This window comes from Thalassophryne amazonica, chromosome 7, assembly GCF_902500255.1.
Source record: "Thalassophryne amazonica chromosome 7, fThaAma1.1, whole genome shotgun sequence".
NCBI classification, from domain to species: domain Eukaryota; kingdom Metazoa; phylum Chordata; class Actinopteri; order Batrachoidiformes; family Batrachoididae; genus Thalassophryne; species Thalassophryne amazonica.
Genome location: NC_047109.1, coordinates 21029903 through 21054135, shown reverse-complemented (window position 1 = coordinate 21054135; position 24233 = coordinate 21029903). Strand labels below are relative to the sequence as shown.

The window sequence follows — 24233 nt, the reverse complement described above, 5'->3', positions numbered from 1 at the left end:
CCAGACGAACGGACAGGCCAGAGCGGGCCAACCAGGAGTTGGAGCAGGCCCTCCGTTGCGTTACCTCCGCGCACCCGACGGCCTGGAGCACCCATCTGGCCTGGATCGAGTACACCCACAACAGCCAAGTGTCGTCTGCCACCAGCCTCTCCCCGTTCGAGGTATGTTTGGGGTACCAGCCCCCATTGTTCCCGCTTGTGGAGGGTGAGGTCGGTGTGCCCTCGGTCCAGGCCCACCTCAGGAGGTGCCGCCGGGTGTGGCGGACCGCCCGTTGAAGGCCCGGACGAGGGCCAAGGCCCCTGCATACCAGCCTGGGCAGGAGGTATGGTTGTCGACAAAGGACATCCCACTTCAAGTGGAATCACAGAAACTGAAAGACAGATATATGGGACCCTTTCCCATCACGAAGGTCCTCAGCCCGGCCGCAGTGAAGCTACGGCTGCCAGCTTCACTGCGGATCCATCCTGTTTTTCACGTGTTGCGGATCAAACCATACCACACCTCACCGCTCTGCACCCCTGGACCTGCACCACCTCCTGCCCGGATCATCGACGGAGAGCCGGCGTGGACCGTGCGTCGGCTTCTGGACGTCCGTCGCAAGAGTCGGGGCTTCCAGTATCTGGTGGACTGGGAGGGGTATGGTCCCGAGGAACGCTCCTGGGTGAAAAGGAGCTTCATCCTGGACCCGGCCCTCCTGGCCGACTTCTGCACCCGGATAAACCTGGTCGGGCGCCAGGAGGTGCCCATTGAGGGGGGGGTGCTGTTGTGTGGGCCACTGAAGAGGAGGTACTGCTGGCCCACCACCACCAGATGGCGCCCTGCTTGGAGTGCGGGCTCCAAGCACGAGAGGGCGTCGGAGCCGCTGGAGGTGACAGCTGTCATCTATCAACACCAGCTGTCACCCATCACCACCACTATAAAGACCGGACTGCAACTCCACCTCCTCGCCGAGAAATCTTCTACCATACAGGTAATTTTCTCTGCTGACTTAAAACATTGTGTAATAGTCTGAACTTCTTTTGCAGCCGTTTTCCTGTGGTGATTGCCTTATCTGTGGGATTGGCGTTTGGTGTGATCAGCGACGGCTTCACTTCACACCCCAACCAGATAAGTGGTTAGACAAGAGCTGCACGAGTGTGTGATTGGCGGTGGAGGTTCTCCCTCCTTACTGAACATAGACTGTGGGATTACTGAGTGTGCGAACTCACACTCATCCAGAACTGTTTCTGTTTTCTGCCAGCAGTACCGGGTCTGACTGCTGAAGACAGTGGCCACCTGGGGCGCAGGGCTTGGCGGCTCCGGTGTTCTTCAGGTCCGTTGGTGGTGAGGCTTGTGTGGGTTCCGGCTTTTCTCTCACCGGACGTCTCCTATCTTCGAGCCTGCCACACGTCACCTTTTTGTGGATGATATAACGCATATTGTATCTGTCTGTATTACGTTGTGCACCTCACAACATTAAATTGTTACTTTTTGGCTATTCCATTGTCCCTTCATTAACACCTCCTGTTGTGGGTCCGTGTCACGACACTTCCCCAACAATACATTTCTGTCAGCTTATCCTCAAACATGCTTGTTAGATCCAGGAGCTCTATAAACACAGCTTATAATTATGTTTTTTATTTTTTTGTTTTTTACTTTTTATTTTATTTCTTACAAGTATGTATACAGAACAGTAGTCAAACAGTATGGGATCAGCTCACAAGGGACAGGAGGAATTACAGTTTCAGATCACATTTTCATTTATATAAGTGAAGAGAAATAAAAAATAAATAAAATCCATTCAAATGTTAATGTCTTTGTTTATATAACTTATCCATTTGCACCATTTCCTTTATAATCTTCTTTTTTTAGTCTCAAACAATGTCATTTTTTCCATCACACAGATTTCCTATACTACAACCCCTGGCAAAAATTCTGGAATCACCGGCCTTGGAGGATGTTCATTCAGTTGTTTAATTTTCACACAATTTTCACACAAAACTAAAGTCATTTCAAATGGCAACTTTCTGGCTTTAAGAAACACTATAAGAAATCAAGAAAAAAAGATTGTGGCAGTCAGTAACGGTTACTTTTTAGACCAAGCAGAGGAAAAAAATATGGAATCACTCAATTCTGAGGAAAAAATTATGGAATCACCCTGTAAATTTTCATCCCCAAAAACTACCACCTGCATCATATCAGATCTGCTCGTTAGTCGCATCTAAAAGGAGTGAACACACCTTGGAGAGCTGTTGCCACAAGTGGACTGACATGAATCATGGCTCCAACACGAGAGATGTCAATTGAAACAAAGGAGAGGATTATCAAACTCTTAAAAGAGAGTAAATCATCACGCAATGTTGCAAAAGATGTTGGTTGTTCACAGTCAGCTGTGTCTAAATTCTGGACCAAATCAAACAACATGGGAGGGTTGTAAAGGCAAACATATGTAGAAGAATTTTTAGTCCATATTTGAACGTGTGAACTATCAAGTGTCCTGATACGAACTGTATGTCCTCTGGTTGAACTAGCAGGTGTTCAACCCAAAAAAAGGGCCTCTATTAGTCATTTAGTCTGTCAGGGGCTTTCCAAGGCCTTTTAGGTGCTTTCCCCGAGGCCACGTGCGGGGGCCTCAGGCCAGCTGCACGTGTGGCTGAGGGCCACGTGCGGAGGGGGCCTCAGGCCAGCTACACCTGTGGCTGAAGGTCTTTTAAAAAAATCAGTTTGTAAATCCTTCATGTTTTAATGGGAGCATTTGTCACATTGAAATAATGGCCCTAACACCTGCTTAGGGTTCACTAGAGGACGCTCCAATAGAAAACCATGTCTTGGGAATGAAATAAATAAAAAAGTCGAAGGAGGAGCGATGCCCGCGGGTCTCCAATAAATAGACGAGCGCGGTTTGTCATATTCAGTCTCTCTAGAGGACTCAGTTTGTCTAAGCTTTGTGTCGAAGGCTTAAATAAACTTAAAACTCTGTGCATTTTATCTGCTTAAGGCTGAATTATTCTAAAGTGTTGTGTCATTTTCTAGCATATCACTTGCAATTAGTTTGTGTTATCTAAAAGACGACATCCTGAGAAGACTAAAGACGAGCCGCGACACATACTGGTAGACCACGGAAGACATCAAAGCGTCAAGACCGAAAACTTAAAGCAATATGTCTCAAAAATCGAAAAATGTACAACAAAACAAATGAACAAATGGGAGGAAACTGGAGTCAACGTCTGTGACCGAACTGTAAGAAACCGCCTAAAGGAAATGGGAATTACATACAGAAAAGCTAAACGAAAGGCATCATTAACCCCTAAACAAAAAAAAAAAACAAGGTTACAATGGGCTAAGGAAAAGCAATTGTGGACTGTGGATGACTGGATGAAAGTCATATTCAGTGATGAATCTCGAATCTGCATTGGGCAAGGTGATGATGCTGGAACTTTTGTTTGGTGCCTTTCCAATGAGATTTATAAAGATGACTGCCTGAAGAGAACATGTAAATTTCCACAGTCATTGATGATATGGGGCTGCATGTCAGGTAAAGGCACTGGGGAGATGGCTGTCATTACATCATCAATAAATGCACAAGTTTATGTTGATATTTTTGGACAATTGAAAGGATGTTTGGGGATGATATCATTTTTCAAGATAATGCATCTTGCCATAGAGCAAAAACTGCAAAAACATTCCTTGCAAAAAGACACATAGGGTCAATGTCATGGCATAGGGTCAATGTCAATGAGCAGATCTGATTTGATGCAGGTGTTAATTTGGGGGATGAAAATTTACAGGGTGATTCCATAATTTTTTCCTCAGAATTGAGTGATTCCATATTTTTTTCCTCTGCTTGGTCTAAAAAAGTAACCATTACTGACTGCCACAATCTTTTTTCTTGATTTCTTATAGTGTTTCTTAAAGCCAGAAAGTTGCCATTTGAAATGACTTTAGTTTTGTGTCATGTCTGTGATCTGCTTTTTTTTCTACAAAATTAAACAACTGAATGAACATCCTCTGAGGCCGGTGATTCCATAATTTTTGCCAGGGGTTGTATATATCCAACCATTCTTTTTGTTTAGGTGGGTCTGAGGAAAGCCACTTTCTTGTTATGGCTTTCCTGGCAGCCGTAAGAAGAATTTTTACCAGATAATTATCCTCTTTCACTACTACTTTACCTATATTTCCCAAATACAGGGTGGAACAGTCCTTGGAAACCTTATATCCAAGCACATCATTTATCACAGTGTTCACGTCATCCCAAAAGGGTTCTATTTTAGGGCAACACCAGAAGACGTGTGGTTTGCATTTATTTGACCACATTGCCTCCAGCATGATTGCTGTTTCAACAATTGTTTGATTTTTAAATTTAGTGTAATAAAAAAACGTGTTAAATTTTTCCAATTAAATTCTCTCCATGTAAGTGAATTTGTGGATGTCTGTTGAGTTGCGCACGTGATACCATTCCTCTTCAGTGATTGTGATATTCAGCTCTTTTTCCCACTTGTGCTTTATGTATAATGTTGTTTTATTCTGACATTCCATTATGCTGTGGTATATTACTGATATAACCCTAGATATTTTTTGATTATATGCATTAACCATCACTTCTATCACTGGGTTCATTTCTTCTGGTGTGGCCCTCTTCACCTCTTTATTGTAATATTCCCTCAATTGAAAATATCTAAACAAGTCTTGATTCTTAAGTACACATCTTTTCTTTAAGTCTTCAAAACTCCTTAATTCTCCATTCTCTGTGGCAGTGTAAAATGCAGTCATTCCATTTTTCTTCCATTCTTTAAATGTTGAGTCATTCAGCCCAGGCCTAAATTCACCATCCAATGTTATCCATTTTAATAATTTTAGCCCCCTTTTTCAGTTTAAGTTGTCTGGTAAGAGTAAACCACATTTCCAGTTTAAATATTGTTATTGGATCAATCAATTCCTAATATGGCCAGGGATTGTTTTTTTCTCCCAAGAGTGTTTGGATGTGATAGTCAGGGATGTATGTCTCAACCTCTTTCCATCTTGCTATATAATTTTCATCACACCAGTTAACTAGTGGTCAAAGCTGAACTGCATAAAAATATATCTTAAAGTTTGGGAGTGCCATTCCACCTTTATTCTTTGGCAATTGGAGCATAGTGTATTTAACTCTGGCTTTCCTCCCTCCCCAAATAAACCTAGATACTAATTTATCCCATTCTATAAATTGTTTTGGTGGAATATCTATAGGTAGGGATTGAAATAAATACAGTAACCTTGGTAAAATATTCATTTTCACTATATTTATCTTACTACTAAAATCCAGTGGTAAGTAGACCATCGTTCCATGTCCTTTTTTTATATTTTGATTTATGTAGTTGTAATTAGCCCCATACAGATTTGAGATATTTTTGGTTATATATACCCCTAAGTATTTAATCTGTCCCATTTGACTCCATATTTGTTTGATTTGTATTGAGGGGGTGTAATTAAATGAGAGAATATGGGTTTTTGCAAGATTTAATTTGTATCCTGCATAATAACTGAATTTTTCTATCATTTCCATCATTCGCAGGAAGGAGGTATCTACATCTGATAAGTAAAGCACTATATCATCCGCAAAGAGGCCAATTTTTTGTTCCCTATTTCCAACAGTTATACCCTTCAATTCCGTATCGTGGTGGATTGCTTGTGCCAATGGTTCTATATAAATGGCGAACAATGTGGGGCTAAGGCAACATCCCTGTCTCGTTCCTCTACAGAGTAGGAATCTCTGTTAATGATCCATTCACCTTTACCTTTGCAGTAGGTTGTTGATAAATTGCCTTAATACAATTAAGTGATTCTTCAGTGAAGCCAAATTTTCCTAGTGTTTGGTATAAAAAAAATCCCAATTTACTCTATCAAATGCCTTTTCTGCATAGAGGCTTATCATAGCTGCATTGTAGCTTTCTTTTTGAATTTTATCTATGACGTGTAGCGTTCTTCTAATGTTGTGTTTGTCGGCCAGATATAAATCCTGTTTGATCTTCCTCAATTAAGTCTGGCATGAACTTTTCAAATCGTTTACAGATAATTGAAGTGTATAATTTATAGTCCACATTTAGAATTGATATGGGTCTATAATTACTACAATTTTCCTTATTTGTTTTCTTTAAGAATTAAAGTTATAATTGCCTCTTTCCATGATGGGGGTATCTTACCTTCTTTCATAATCCAGTTAAAAGTCCTAAGTAGAAGTGGACTCAGTTCATTTTGGAACACTTTATACCACTCTACAGGAAAAGCCATCACTACCTGGGGCTTTATTTGTTCTTAACCTACCTATTGCCTTCTGTATCTCCTCCAGTGATATTTCTGATGTAACTATCTTATTTTGTTTCTCTCCAATACTAGATAGATCAAGTGTATTTAAAAAATCTCTCATTAATTTAGTATCTACCGTCGATGTTTGTGTATATAGTTTTTTATAATACTCCCTGAAGATATGTTCTATTTCTTTTGGCTCGGTCATCAGTTTGTTTGTATTAGGATCTTTTATTTTATGAATTGTATTATCAGCTTGCTGTTTTCGTAATCTCCGGGCGAGTAGTTTAGTGGATTTAGGGCCCAATTCATAATATGCCTGTTTTGTGAATCTTGCTTTTTTTATAATTATGTTTTTTTGATTTTTCACATTTAATTTCCATTGTAATACATTCCATAGCATTTACCAAAGAAAACAACATTTTTGAATAATTTCACTTTGGTAACTTGATCTGACAGAAAGTGCCACACCATCTCCCCTTTTAGTCATTCTATTTGTTGCAAAAAAGTCATATCCCTCAAGCTGGACAGCATCCACTTGTTCCTCCTTTAGGGTCCCTTCACACATAGTGCAAATTTGGTCGATTTATGCATAAAGCGCGCATGCATGCGCAAGTGGGAATCATATGCAAATCGTGGAAAATCGTAGCTGCTTGAAATGCCTAATACACCTTTTGCTACAACTATTTGTGCACACCAGTGGCATCACCCAGAGCAGCCTCCGCAGCAGAGATCTTTGAGGTTAGGGCAATGGGTAGTAACAGTGTTGTTAATATGCTGTCGAAGTTGTTTTTACTTTAGGCCGATAAAACTCAGTTCAATTTGCAATTTCTCTCTGTCCTTCTTATGGCTGCATGATGAAATATAATGCTAATAGAAAATCCTATACACTGAATTTGACAGTAATGTTTGTTTGAATATTGTCTAAAATGTTGAGAGCTCTCATAAGATCATTGATTTTGATTACAATACTTCAACTACACTACACATAAGTACATTTCAGGCTTTAGGATAACAAATGTAGATTTTATGGTATTTTTGTATTTAAAATTATTGAATCAGTGTGGGGGACATCTAATCAATATAAAAATATTAATTTCTTAAAAATACATTTTATGACCATATTCAGACAGCTTCCATAGTGATACATAACGGGGTTGAGACCACACTGTGAAATGATAACCAAAAATAATAAAACTAATGCCTGAGATGGGAAAATATTTATGTGATAGTCAAATATGTCCTTAATGCTGCAGGACAGAAATACAAATGATACAATTTTGTAACAAATGTGAAAATATGAAGTCCAATTCTAACCATTCTCATGGAATGACTCAAAATATTTCTGGCTAATAATTTTCAAATAGTTTGCTGTAGTTCACTTTATCAAAAGTTTTAGTTGCATCACGCATGGTCACAAAAATATTACTTTTCTTGTAATTATATGAGCGAAGCGTCACGCAGCGGTGAAAAGTTCACTCATGGTACAGGGCGTCCTAAATAGGAAGTGCCAAAATTCAAATCCACAGTAAAACAGGAAATGTTCAAATGTCAAACACTTCCTGGATTGACAGACGAGATCTCATGGAATCTCGCGGGAACTCAGTGGTAAGCTCACACTCAAACAGGAAGTGCCAGATTCTCAGTCACAGTGAAATCACTGAACGATACACTACGTGGAATGGCCGTCACGGCTGAGTGAGTGAAGCCAAGCCGCTGCATTGTCGGCCATCTTCCGTCCCCCAAAAGGCGCAAACGCCGCAAAGTGGAATCAGGTCGATAGTATAGGGTCAAACTCACCAATTTCTGCGGAATGAAGCCCTTCGTCGAGTTATGTAATATTATTAAGCTGTGTTAAGGCCATTTATGACTTGTACACAGTGTAGTTTTTGATAGATTACTAAAGTAAATAGAAACAAAAACCTGTTAAATCTATGGACATTATAAGCTCTTGCAGTGCAACACTATTTGAATACTTTCTATCATATTATATGCTTGTGAACACGCACAAAGCCCCCCCCACACACACATAATGTTCATTTGACACATACAGTCACACACTCACTCAAAACACCCCCCCCAAACAGTGCACATCAACCACAATCAAATGTACAAACACTTTTTAATGTCATGCACACACACAGCAAGGCACACAAGTAATTGGTCAATCAGTTAAAGTGAATATTAGAATGTATTTTATTTTTGCAGAAGTCAGAACATTGCAACAAATCACAATCACAGTTTATGTAAAGCAGTCAATCCATTCACACATGTCAATGTACACTATCAAATTGAAAATGAACTATGTGACAATTTTAAATAGAGTTGTTTACATTTCAAAACTTTACAGCATCTGATTAACACATTTAGAAAAATACCTTTTTATGTATGTACAGAGCGTGTACGCACTTTCATCATCAGATGGAGCAGCATCTTATTTGGATCCAAAATAAAAATGTATAGTGATAATGCTCTATAAAAGTTGACATTTTCAAAGAAGCCAGACCAAGTTAGAGGCTGAAAATTTCAAAATGTATTTTATATGTATTATTATATCATATTACATATATTATATATTATATGTTTTACTGTATAATATATGTATTATATGTATATTACTGAATAATGTATATTACTGAATCTGGCCTGTCAACTTCATGGAAAACTCATAATAATAATAAAGCAAAACTGAAAATCCTGAAAGTCCTCTCCCACGATTTTCACGAGTATCACGATTCGTGCAATTAATTGCAGCGCAAGACATGCAAACAAAGCTAAATCAAATCAAATAAAGCTAAATCGGCGATTATTAATCTAAATTGTGCGTGTGCGACGAGCATCTTTTTTATACTGGCGTTCGAAGTTCTGGGGGACACAAGATGGCGTTTTCTGTACTTCAGCCGGCTTCACACCTCAGTGGCCAATCAAGGTGCACTGATTGATCGGGCCCATTCCACGTATAGTTCAGTGAGTGAAACAGGAAATGTTGAATGACATGTCACGGCACCACACGTCTGGTTGAAAGACTTGCATTTTCAAATCAGTGTCACATTGACTGCTAGGTTCCTCTCATCCAGTAGTTGGTGCTGTGTACCAGAAAAAGTTCTAATCCACCTTAGTAGAAGAAGAAAAATGTTTGCTCCAGATTTGAACTGAACACATCTGTGGACCTCTAATCACACCAAACTTATATTGGTGAGTAAACGACCGGATTTTATGTCATTCAGGTTGTTAATAGCAGCATTTCACCTTTAATTTGGGTTGCCTTATATACACATGTTTAAGCTAACAGACAACAGCTGGTTCATGCTCTGTTGGCTTATTGGTGCAGCAGATAACTGAAACAATCCTTCATATGGTGATACAAGCATCAAATTCAGCACAAATACAGCTGGAGCAAAATTAATGGAGCAACTGTAACTTCTGACCCCTGTACAAACTGAAACTGACCTCTGTCACCATTCTTATCATTTTTCATGTTTCATCACGTGTCATCTCCTGACTTGTCTAAAGAAAACTGGCAATAAAACTGATTATTATTTACAGGTTTTATCAAGTTTTAGAGATTTGCTTTCAGTTTGAGTTTGAGGAAGATAATTGTAGAAATTTTTATTCTTTATTTTTTGTTTTTCTTGTATTTAAAATGGCATAAACAAATTAAAATGTGTACAATTCCAAGTGTTCCAATACTTTTGGAGGGCACAGTATCCTAACCTTATGATGGGTGCAAAATGAGTGTGGTATTATTACTGTTTTGTTTTAAGAATGTTTCATTTTCACTGTTGCTGCACTTCATGTCAAGTCATAGTCCTATCGTATATCATATTGATATGAAAAATCAGTAAGGTATATCTTCTATTATACATTCCAACTCTAAAGTGGAACTCTACTAGTGTTTACTAAGGTACACCGAAATATCTTAAAAAAAAAAAAAAAAAACACACAGTAGAGCCATTTAGGTGCCTGGTCTTGAGAACCAGGGATGGTAGGTTGAAAAGCTTTTTTATCCCATGGGAACTCTCCTTACCCACCTAAGCGGCTCAAGAATATGGACAGCATGTATATAAGTGACATTTACATGACAATATGGAGATACAATAATTTGGCCATATTGTGCAGCCCTACTGTCAACTAGCTGAAAACTTTGAATATTAATTTACATCTACATTTTAAAAAATTCTTAAAGTGGAAGGGGTTAAGAGGGCTGTAATGAGGGGGGTCAGCTGAAAAGCAAAAAGAAAAAGAAAAATGCTTAAAAAGGTGGGGAGTATGGGGGGCAGAGCTCCTCCAGAAGCTGAAAGGCAAAATAAGGAAAATGCTTAAAGGTGGGGGTCTGGGGGGAGAGCTCCCCCATGAAGCTGAAAGGTTTTAGTCCTGCTCATGCTCCCAAGAACCACTATACTGAAAAAAGTCTGAAGGACCTAAAGGACATGGTGAGATGCTGACGAGCTTCCCTCATTCATGTCTGCAACATATGCATATTAATAACTTATGACCTCATTCATGACAAAGGTACACTGAATAGTGGAGACACCTGGCTTAAGACCAAACTACAGGTCACAGCTCATTAACGCTTGTTTTTCTTTGACTCGAATAATGATAAACAATTTTTGCAATAATGCTACTCAAGGTAATGGCACGATAATCATTTGAATTGGAAATCTTGTTCTTAATTTCTCGAAATTGGACTTAATAATAAATCTGGGTGGAGCATATATTATATGATCAGACTGTATACCTTCCTCTCCATCAGATTTACCACGTTTCAGTTGATGAACTATTTTGGAAACTTCATGTACGGAGATTATATATTCCAATACCCTTATTGATTCTGAAATTTTCCTATATATATATATATATATATATATATATATATATATATATATATATATATATATATATATAATCAATCATTCATTTCAAAATGCTCATATGGGACAATGTTATACAAATTTTTATATTTATTACTAAAAATTCCAGCAATTTCAGTGTTATCAGTGTCCCTGTCAATATTGCTAGATGATGCATTATTTCTGCCTTTAATTTTTCTAACCTTAAAGAATGTTCATCTTATTTTTATGCAAATACTGACATAATGCCCTGTGTCTCAGATTGATATTGCTATTCCTTACAAAATTCCCTTAAACCGCCTATCAAATGTGCAAAGTTAAATCTATGTTTTGAGTCTCTAGGTGATGCTGAAATGGCTGAAATGGATTCGCCCGAAGAATTGGACCCTGGTGCCTTTGGCGCTGGGGAGACATCACCTCCCTTCCACCTGACATAGACAGAGTAGGGTCTACAATTAGGGTCTACATTAATTGATCTCACTTTGTTGCTAAAGATATCACATGGTTACACTGTGCTCACTCATGGACTCCTTAGAAATGTTTAATTATATTTTATCTTTTTGACACTATTTAATGTTTATTTCCACCATACAGCCACAACCTGTTCGAATTTTCACACTCTGTCTGTAGCATGGCCCAAGCAGAGGGTCAGACCTTACCTTTTTTAGTTGTGATTTGGTGCTATATAAATAGAAAATAAATTGAAAGCGAACTAATTAAAATTGAACTAGCTAGGGGCACATGTACCTTTGGGTGTTTTGTTATTTTTGTATTTTAATTGTAATTTTTTTTTCTCTCTTTTTCTTCTTTTCTCTTTTTATTTGTGTTGTTTTTTGTTGGGTTTTTTTTGCACCTCACTTATTTTTTCTTTTCTTCTTCTTTAGTGATGTGACTAAGGTCACGTAAACAGGGGGGAGTTGTAAGAGTGTTCCGTGATGAACAACACAAAATGCCTGACGCACATCCAAAATGTCCTTGTAACTATCTGATCTTAACCTTACTGCTTTTCAAAATGGCTGACGCAAAAAAATGTCCTTGTATTTGGCAAAACTATTTGATCTTTTTACAAATGTCTAATTGATGAAACCATCTGATCTTTTTCCAGATGTTTACTCACACTGCTTCTCCAAACATACCTGTGCATAAAATCAAGCGCATCCTCTCTTCTTCTATGGTGTTCAGTTTAATCGGCTAATGTTTGCTTAGCCTCAGCTGAACAATCAATGGGCCCCATGATTTGCCCAGAATGACCCAGACTGACTGCAAATATGAGTAAATTAAGTTGTTGTTGTTCATTCGGCTGCTCCCGTTTTGTGGTCAAGGTCACCACAGTGGATACAGCCAGATGCGCATTGGTAATTGGCAGTTTTACGCTGGATGCCCTTCTTGACGCAACTCCAGTTTTACCTGGAGAAACACACACAGCTGCTGGTGATCCAAAGAGGTCTCCCATCCTCCAAGTACTAACCAGGTCTGCACTGCTCAGCTTCTGAGATCTGACGGGATCAGGCTGACACAGAGCAGATCAGCTGTGCAAATATGAGTAAATTAAGTCCTTTCATTTAATTTTAATTATTCTGAAATTATGCTGAAATCGGCTCCAACGTACCCCTGTGAACAATTCGAGCTTTGGCTAAAACTGTCTGCAGATCACCTAAACAAATTCATACTTATACAGTAGTCCACCATACATACCCTTTACTTCACCTCAAAAAAAAAAAAAAATCTAACCAGATTGAGCCTTCAAAAGACTTAAATATACTGTTGCATTACTGTTTTTCCTTTTCCCCAATGGCCAAAAAAGCAAAAGGCACCTGTAGCGGTACTTTCACATTCGTGGAATGGAATTCAAGTCCCTACACTGTAAAAAAAAGACTGTTTAAAAAAAAAAAGAGAGAGAGCGAGCATAGGCTCTCTTTTTTTCTATATTTAACAGTAGATTTTTTGTTGTAGATTTAACAGTAGATTTTTGTAGATTTTTTTATTTTTTTGTAGATTTAACAAAAAAATCAACAAAACAACAAAAAATTTTGTAGATTTAAGTTTTTTAATGCGAGTCAGCCGTGGTTCATTCACTGTAAATCCATTTACATATGTCTGTTCTATGTTATCTATTGTGCTGCTGTATTTTTTACAGGAATTCCCTGGTAACCACAGCTGCCAGCGTTTTCCTGTAAAAACAACAGTATTTTTTTTTACAGTGTACAGTGTCTTTGCTAAAAGCCAAAATATATGAAAACACAATAGTTATCAATCAATCCACACATTTCACAACAAACTTAAATGTCCCTGACTCACATTATCAATAACTACTGTATTCACATCCATATGTTTGTGCTTCATGTACACTAACTGTGTTTATTCCTTCCTGTATCTCTATGTGTGTATATATGTTTGACCATGTTGGATGAATGTCAGTCTGTTTCTTAAAATAACTGTATTTGTGTTTCTCAAACATACACCTTGTTAAAACTCTGTAAGAGTAAGTTCACCTCTTTGTACATCCCACCTTCAAACACAGCCTCATACGACCATCCATGAAAAATCTACTTAAGATCACAATTTTCAATAGGAATAAAAACTTCCTGCATGAGTTTAATTAGAAACAGGATGATGATCCATAAACTCTCCGAATGATGATACTGAACCTCTCTTAAGTTTCAGAGGCAAGCTATATTTAGCACTGGCAAATGTTCTCAGCTGTTATCTCGACACAGGAATGCCGTCAGCGGGGGGCGCTGTGCACTGACCTGTCAGCAGCAGTAAGCGCAGCAGTATCATGTGCAGGGCCAGGGTGGTAGGTATGACCAGTCCCAGGAGAAGGGACAGGTTCCCCATGTGGAAGAGGAGGTGGTGGGCCTGCTCCCAGTCCTGGCAGGAGGTGCCATTGGTGGCTTCAGCTCCTGGAGAAGCTGAGGGGAAGGGGACTGCTGTGGTGAAGAAGAGGGCGGACATCTCCGGGCAGCACACTTAACTCCTAGTAGGACAAAGTTGTTTGAACTGTCATGAAGCATTCAGGGTTAAAAATGTAACATTTCAGTCAGACAGACTGATTTTAATACAAAGGCTTTAAGGCACGGAAAGTAAAAACATGAACAACTTTGAGTTCGATATTTGGTCTATAACTTGATCATAAGTTCATTTAATGAAGGGGACATATTATTTAAGTTTTGTTGATACAAGCACATCTGGTCACTTTAAGTTTTATTTACTGTTGATCCTCTGGTTCAGAACAAACACATTAAAAATGACATTGCTCTCAAAAGCTGGGTGCCTTAATACACATCCCGTGGATTTAGCTGCATTGGGTCTAATCACATGAAGTGACTGTAATCGTACGGTCAGGACGTGTTTGTTTATGCTAGCATAACATTTGCATAATTGGGTGATTCTTTAACTACGGGCACTATTGGCCTTGTAAATGTAATTTCCACCACACCATTGCCTTACAATATAAAGTGCCTTGGGGCAACTGTGTGTTGTGATTTGGCGCTATATACATGTGCTCTGATTTTACTGTTTATCTCCATAGAAACTATCCACACAATCTTTCATACAAACTTTTTAAAGGGACATTATTGTTGTGGTGGAAATTACGGCAATAGTATGGGACAACTACATTTTGTTTAAAAAAATCACAACAGTTGTATGACATTGAATACCCCAATTATGTTTTGATTATTTTACTGATATTTTATTCAGAGATATTTTAAAACATTAGAAAAAACGTTTACTATTCATTTTTATCATTGAAGATCATAAGTCTGGGTGTGGGACAATCACAAAACGGCAATATTTGCATATAATGATGCTGAAAAAAGGTGAAAAAGTCATCATAGACTACTAGGACAAATTTCTTCAAACACTTTCATTGTAAAGATAACTATAAAAGTGTGAAATTTCCCCTTTTTTCTTTTTTTCATAAAATATGATCAAGGGACATAAAAGTGCCCGTAGTCTAAGAATCACCCAATTGTTCCTGTGAGGATGAAAGCACAAATGGACTCAGGAATAAGTTAAACATAACTGAGGAACACTGAAAAACTCAACTACATATTAAGAAGCACAACATGGAATTTATCTGGAAAACAGAGCTGCTGTTTGAACGCATGACCATTTAGAGCTGCAATAATAAATCAATTAATCAACGATCAATCAATCATTTTCAATCATTTTGGGGATTTTTTTAAATGTCCAAACACTTTGATTTCAGCTATTTAAGTGTGAATATTTTTTAGTTTCAAGTAAAAGTAACAATAATAAAAAGACATTTGAGGATGTCATTGTGGCTTTTGGGAAATAACGATCAATTTTTTCACTATCTTTAGACATTTAATGGACTGAAGAACTACTCAGTTAATTAAGATTTTAATGGACAAATTAACTGAGTACGAAAATAACTTATATGCAGCCCTGTGATCCTTGTTACCTATGATTTTACGAATCCAGCTGTCGTGAAATTCACATTTCAAGTTTTAAAAGTATTTTTTTGTTGTTTGTTTTGTTTTACTTCAGTTTAGTTGCTGCACTTTTGAATGATGCAGTGAAATGTTCAGAGGTGTTTTGCCTGTAAGAGGTCTAGTAAGAAGTACAGATTTACAGGCAGGAAAATGCATGTGTTGAACGTACCAGTGTAGTCCAGCGTTCAAAACCATGAAGCTTAAATTATGGAAGACATGAGCCCAGATGTAATTAATGTAAAATCAGAGTAAAATGAAGAAATGATGTGTCACTGCTTCAAATTGTGTTCAGCACTGCAGAAATACAAAGTACTAACAAATAGAATAAGCAAGTTCAATAGGTACCTTGACACTTGTGTGAACTGTGCACAGCTGCATGCAAGTGCACAAAGAAAATTTTGAACACAAATATTCTGCTGATGCCACAGTACAAATACCACAAAACGTCTGCTGATGTCACAGTACAAAAAACACAAACATTCTACAGATGTCACGTACAAAAAACACAAACCAGTCTGCTGATGTCACAGTACCAAAAACACAAACATTCTGCTGATGTCACAGTACCAAAAACAAAACAGTCTGCTGATGTCACAGTACCAAAAACACAAACCAGTCTGCTGATGTCACAGTACCAAAAACAAAACAGTCTGCTGATGTCACAGTACCAAAAACACAAACCAGTCTGCTGATGTCACAGTACCAAAAACAAAACAGTCTGCTGATGTCACAGTACCAAAAACACAAACATTCTACTGATGTCACAGTACCAAAAACACAAACATTCTACAGATGTCACAGTACCAAAAACACAAACATTCTACTGATGTCACAGTACCAAAAACACAAACATTCTACAGATGTCACAGTACCAAAAACACAAACATTCTACTGATGTCACAGTACCAAAAACACAAACATTCTACTGATGTCACAGTACCAAAAACACAAACATTCTACTGATGTCACAGTACCAAAAACACAAACATTCTACTGATGTCACAGTACAAAAACACAAACATTCTACTGATGTCACAGTACAAAAACACAAACATTCTACTGATGTCACAGTACAAAAACACAAACATTCTACTGATGTCACAGTACCAAAAACACAAACATTCTACTGATGTCACAGTACCAAAAACACAAACATTCTACTGATGTCACAGTACCAAAAACACAAACATTCTACTGATGTCACAGTACAAAAACACAAACATTCTACTGATGTCACAGTACCAAAAACACAAACATTCTACTGATGTCACAGTACCAAAAACACAAACATTCTACTGATGTCACAGTACCAAAAACACAAACATTCTACAGATGTCACGTACAAAAAACACAAACCAGTCTGCTGATGTCACAGTACCAAAAACACAAACATTCTACTGATGTCACAGTACCAAAAACACAAACATTCTGCTGATGTCACAGTACCAAAAACAAAACAGTCTGCTGATGTCACAGTACCAAAAACAAAACAGTCTGCTGATGTCACAGTACAAAAAACAAAACAGTCTGCTGATGTCACAGTACCAAAAACACAAACATTCTACTGATGTCACAGTACCAAAAACACAAACATTCTACTGATGTCACAGTACCAAAACACAAACATTCTACTGATGTCACAGTACCAAAAACACAAACATTCTACTGATGTCACAGTACCAAAAACACAAACATTCTACTGATGTCACAGTACCAAAAACACAAACATTCTACTGATGTCACAGTACCAAAAACACAAACATTCTACTGATGTCACAGTACCAAAAACACAAACATTCTGCTGATGTCACAGTACCAAAAACACAAACATTCTGCTGATGTCACAGTACCAAAAACAAAACAGTCTGCTGATGTCACAGTACCAAAAACAAAACAGTCTGCTGATGTCACAGTACAAAAAACAAAACAGTCTGCTGATGTCACAGTACCAAAAACACAAACATTCTACTGATGTCACAGTACCAAAAACACAAACATTCTACTGATGTCACAGTACCAAAAACACAAACATTCTGCTGATGTCACAGTACCAAAAACAAAACAGTCTGCTGATGTCACAGTACCAAAAACAAAACAGTCTGCTGATGTCACAGTACCAAAAACAAAACAGTCTGCTGATGTCACAGTACCAAAAACACAAACATTCTACTGATGTCACAGTACCAAAAACACAAACATTCTACTGATGTCACAGTACAAAAACACAAACATTCTACTGATGTCACAGTACCAAAAACACAAACATTCTACTGATGTCACAGTACCAAAAACACAAACATTCTACTGATGTCACAGTACAAAAACACAAACATTCTACTGATGTCACAGTACAAAAACACAAACATTCTACTGATGTCACAGTACCAAAAACACAAACATTCTACTGATGTCACAGTACCAAAAACACAAACATTCTACTGATGTCACAGTACCAAAAACACAAACATTCTACTGATGTCACAGTACCAAAAACACAAACATTCTACTGATGTCACAGTACCAAAAACACAAACATTCTACTGATGTCACAGTACCAAAAACACAAACATTCTACTGATGTCACAGTACAAAACACAAACATTCTACTGATGTCACAGTACCAAAAACACAAACATTCTACTGATGTCACAGTACCAAAAACACAAACATTCTACTGATGTCACAGTACCAAAAACACAAACATTCTACTGATGTCACAGTACAAAAACACAAACATTCTACTGATGTCACAGTACAAAAACACAAACATTCTACTGATGTCACAGTACCAAAAACACAAACATTCTACTGATGTCACAGTACCAAAAACACAAACATTCTACTGATGTCACAGTACCAAAAACACAAACATTCTACTGATGTCACAGTACCAAAAACACAAACATTCTACTGATGTCACAGTACAAAAACACAAACATTCTACTGATGTCACAGTACCAAAAACACAAACATTCTACTGATGTCACAGTACCAAAAACACAAACATTCTACTGATGTCACAGTACCAAAAACACAAACATTCTACTGATGTCACAGTACCAAAAACACAAACATTCTACTGATGTCACAGTACCAAAAACACAAACATTCTACTGATGTCACAGTACCAAAAACACAAACATTCTACTGATGTCACAGTACAAAAACACAAACATTCTACTGATGTCACAGTACCAAAAACACAAACATTCTACTGATGTCACAGTACCAAAAACACAAACATTCTACTGATGTCACAGTACCAAAAACACAAACATTCTGCTGATGTCACAGTACCAAAAACACAAACATTCTACTGATGTCACAGTACAAAAAACAAAACAGTCTGCTGATGTCACAGTACAAAAACACAAACATTCTACTGATGTCACAGTACCAAAAACACAAACATTCTACAGATGTCACGTACAAAAAACACAAACCAGTCTGCTGATGTCACAGTACCAAAAACAAAACAGTCTGCTGATGTCACAGTACCAAAAACACAAACATTCTACTGATGTCACGTACCAAAAACACAAACCAGTCTGCTGATGTCACAGTACCAAAAACACAAACATTCTACAGATGTCACGTACCAAAAACACAAACCAGTCTGCTGATGTCACAGTACCAAAAACACAAACATTCTACTGATGTCACAGTACCAAAAACACAAACATTCTGCTGATGTCACAGTACCAAAAACAAAACAGTCTGCTGATGTCACAGTACAAAAAACAAAACAGTCTGCTGATGTCACAGTACAAAAAACAAAACAGTCTGCTGATGTCACAGTACCAAAAACACAAACATTCTACTGATGTCACAGTACCAAAAACACAAACATTCTACTGATGTCACAGTACCAAAAACACAAACATTCTACTGATGTCACAGTACCAAAACACAAACATTCTACTGATGTCACAGTACCAAAAACACAAACATTCTACTGATGTCACAGTACAAAAACACAAACATTCTACTGATGTCACAGTACAAAAACACAAACATTCTACTGATGTCACAGTACAAAAACACAAACATTCTACTGATGTCACAGTACCAAAAACACAAACATTCTACTGATGTCACAGTACCAAAAACACAAACATTCTACTGATGTCACAGTACCAAAAACACAAACATTCTACTGATGTCACAGTACAAAAACACAAACATTCTACTGATGTCACAGTACCAAAAACACAAACATTCTACTGATGTCACAGTACCAAAAACACAAACATTCTACTGATGTCACAGTACCAAAAACACAAACATTCTGCTGATGTCACAGTACAAAAAACAAAACAGTCTGCTGATGTCACAGTACAAAAACACACAAACATTCTACTGATGTCACAGTACCAAAAACACAAACATTCTACTGATGTCACAGTACCAAAAACACAAACATTCTGCTGATGTCACAGTACAAAAAACAAAACAGTCTGCTGATGTCACAGTACAAAAACACACAAACATTCTGCTGATGTCACAGTACCAAAAACACAAACATTCTGCTGATGTCACAGTACAAAAACACACAAACATTCTACTGATGTCACAGTACCAAAAACACAAACATTCTACTGATGTCACAGTACAAAAAACAAAACAGTCTGCTGATGTCACAGTACAAAAACACAAACATTCTGCTGATGTCACAGTACCAAAAACACAAACATTCTACTGATGTCACAGTACCAAAACACAAACATTCTACTGATGTCACAGTACCAAAAACACAAACATTCTGCTGATGTCACAGTACCAAAAACACAAACATTCTACTGATGTCACAGTACCAAAAACACAAACATTCTACTGATGTCACAGTACAAAAACACAAACATTCTACTGATGTCACAGTACCAAAAACACAAACATTCTACTGATGTCACAGTACAAAACCACAAACATTCTACTGATGTCACAGTACAAAACCACAAACATTCTACTGATGTCACAGTACCAAAAACACAAAACAGTCTGCTGATGTCACAGTACAAAAACACAAACATTCTACTGATGTCACAGTACCAAAAACACAAACATTCTACTGATGTCACAGTACCAAAAACACAAAACAGTCTGCTGATGTCACAGTACAAAAACACAAACATTCTACTGATGTCACAGTACCAAAAACACAAACATTCTGCTGATGTCACAGTACCAAAAACACAAACATTCTACTGATGTCACAGTACAAAAAACACAAACATTCTACTGATGTCACAGTACCAAAAACACAAACATTCTGCTGATGTCACAGTACCAAAAACACAAACATTCTACTGATGTCACAGTACAAAACCACAAACATTCTACTGATGTCACAGTACAAAACCACAAACATTCTACTGATGTCACAGTACCAAAAACACAAAACAGTCTGCTGATGTCACAGTACAAAAACACAAACATTCTACTGATGTCACAGTACAAAACCACAAACATTCTACTGATGTCACAGTACAAAAAACACAAACATTCTACTGATGTCACAGTACCAAAAACACAAAACAGTCTGCTGATGTCACAGTACAAAAACACAAACATTCTACTGATGTCACAGTACAAAAAACACAAACATTCTACTGATGTCACAGTACAAAAAACACAAACATTCTACTGATGTCACAGTACAAAAAACACAAACATTCTGCTGATGTCACAGTACAAAAAACACAAACATTCTACTGATGTCACAGTACCAAAAACACAAAACAGTCTGCTGATGTCACAGTACAAAAAACACAAACATTCTACTGATGTCACAGTACAAAAAACACAAACATTCTACTGATGTCACAGTACCAAAAACACAAAACAGTCTGCTGATGTCACAGTACAAAAAACACAAACATTCTACTGATGTCACAGTACCAAAAACACAAACATTCTGCTGATGTCACAGTACCAAAAACACAAACATTCTACTGATGTCACAGTACCAAAAACACAAACATTCTGCTGATGTCACAGTACAAAAACACAAACATTCTACTGATGTCACAGTACCAAAAACACAAACATTCTACTGATGTCACAGTACCAAAAACACAAACATTCTGCTGATGTCACAGTACCAAAAACACAAACATTCTGCTGATGTCACAGTACAAAAACACAAACATTCTACTGATGTCACAGTACAAAAACACAAACATTCTACTGATGTCACAGTACAAAAACACAAACATTCTACTGATGTCACAGTACAAAAAACACAAACATTCTGCTGATGTCACAGTACCAAAAACACAAAACAGTCTGCTGATGTCACAGTACAAAAACCACAAACATTCTACTGATGTCACAGTACAAAAACACAAACATTCTACTGATGTCACAGTACCAAAAAACACAAACATTCTACTGATGTCACAGTACCAAAAACACATTCTACTGATGTCACAGTACAAAAACACAAACATTCTACTGATGTCACAGTACAAAAAACACATTCTACTGATGTCACAGTACCAAAACACAAACATTCTACTGATGTCACAGTACAAAAAACCACAAACATTCTACTGATGTCACAGTACAAAAAACCACAAACATTCTACTGATGTCACAGTACAAAAACCACAAACATTCTACTGATGTCACAGTACAAAAACCACAAACATTCTACTGATGTCACAGTACAAAAAACCACAAACATTCTACTGATGTCACAGTACCAAAACACAAACATTCTACTGATGTCACAGTACCAAAACCACAAACATTCTGCTGATGTCACAGTACCAAAACCACAAACATTCTACTGATGTCACAGTACAAAAACACAAACATTCTACTGATGTCACAGTACCAAAAACACAAACATTCTACTGATGTCACAGTACAAAAACACAAACATTCTACTGATGTCACAGTACAAAAACACAAACATTCTACTGATGTCACAGTACCAAAACACAAACATTCTACTGATGTCACAGTACAAAAACACAAACATTCTACTGATGTCACAGTACCAAAACCACAAACATTCTACTGATGTCACAGTACAAAAACACAAACATTCTACTGATGTCACAGTACAAAAACACAAACATTCTACTGATGTCACAGTACCAAAACACAAACATTCTACTGATGTCACAGTACCAAAACACAAACATTCTACTGATGTCACAGTACCAAAACACAAACATTCTACTGATGTCACAGTACCAAAACCACAAACATTCTACTGATGTCACAGTACAAAAACACAAACATTCTACTGATGTCACAGTACAAAAACCACAAACATTCTACTGATGTCACAGTACCAAAACACAAACATTCTACTGATGTCACAGTACCAAAACACAAACATTCTACTGATGTCACAGTACAAAAACCACAAACATTCTACTGATGTCACAGTACAAAAACCACAAACATTCTACTGATGTCACAGTACAAAAACACAAACATTCTACTGATGTCACAGTACAAAAACACAAACATTCTACTGATGTCACAGTACAAAAACCACAAACATTCTACAGATGTCATAGTACAAAAACACAAACATTCTACTGATGTCACAGTACCAAAAAACACAAACATTCTACAGATGTCATAGTACAAAAACACAAACATTCTACTGATGTCACAGTACAAAAAACACAAACATTCTACTGATGTCACAGTACAAAAAACACAAACATTCTACAGATGTCATAGTACAAAAACACAAACATTCTACTGATGTCACAGTACAAAAACCACAAACATTCTACAGATGTCATAGTACAAAAACACAAACATTCTACTGATGTCACAGTACAAAAAACACAAACATTCTACTGATGTCACAGTACAAAAACCACAAACATTCTACAGATGTCATAGTACAAAAACACAAACATTCTACTGATGTCACAGTACCAAAAAACACAAACATTCTACTGATGTCACAGTACAAAAACACAAACCTTCTGAATCCGTGCTGGTTTCTGAGGCTCTGAACAGACGGAGAAACCGTTTGAAGGATTTCAACAAAGACACAAACTGGTGTGTTCAGGCAGCACATGTGCAGCGTGCGTGTCACATTCCACTGTGCGCGTGCCACTGAGCTGAGAGACAGTGACTAAAATGGTCAAGAGCAGCACACGTGCAGAGACAGGGAGCGCCGACAGATGGCAATGTTCCCCACACGGCCAGGATCTCAGAATTAAAATTTAAAATAAAGACAAATGAACATTCTGCACCTTTTTTAAGCAAGTGCTCAGACTGACACTGGTCATGTTACGAGCTAAAGGTGCTTTTCATGAGCCAATCTTTTTGGGGGGCGGGGGGTGGGGGTGGGTATAATGACATTCTGATATCATAATCTTTATTAAAGCTTTTCCCAAAAGAAAAGAAATAATAAAAATCACAACAACAAAAAAAAAATAATAATGATGATAAAAATAAGCAAACAAAATCCTAATAGAACAAACAAAACTAGATGTAAGAAGGGCAGCATTATACTACAGCATCACCAGAACATCAAAGTCCAATTAATTTTTAAATTTGAGGTGAGTGGCCCACTCATGTCAGCATGACAGCCAGGCTGGGCAAGACGATCTAAGAATGGTTGCCATATAATATGAAATTTCTTAATATTCTCCATCACTCCATATCTGATTTTCTCCATATG

At 37.5% G+C, this 24233-nt stretch overlaps 1 protein-coding gene across 2 annotated transcripts in view; it reads right to left on the bottom strand.

Moving 5' to 3' along the window:
* LOC117513709 (blood vessel epicardial substance-like) overlaps positions 1-23652 on the bottom strand; it is a 121328-nt gene extending 97676 nt beyond the window's left edge. Inside the window, exons 1-2 of one of the 2 annotated variants that reach the window (XM_034173952.1) lie at positions 23527-23652; positions 13862-14088 (exon numbers count right to left, since the gene is read on the bottom strand). In XM_034173952.1, the coding sequence (XP_034029843.1) occupies positions 13862-14066 (205 nt within the window). In that variant the 5' untranslated portion in view covers positions 14067-14088; positions 23527-23652. Of the gene's footprint in view, positions 1-13861; positions 14110-23526 lie in introns of those variants that run through there. The other variant, XM_034173950.1, reaches the window with a different exon arrangement.
* Between the last annotated feature and the right edge of the window lie 581 nt (positions 23653-24233).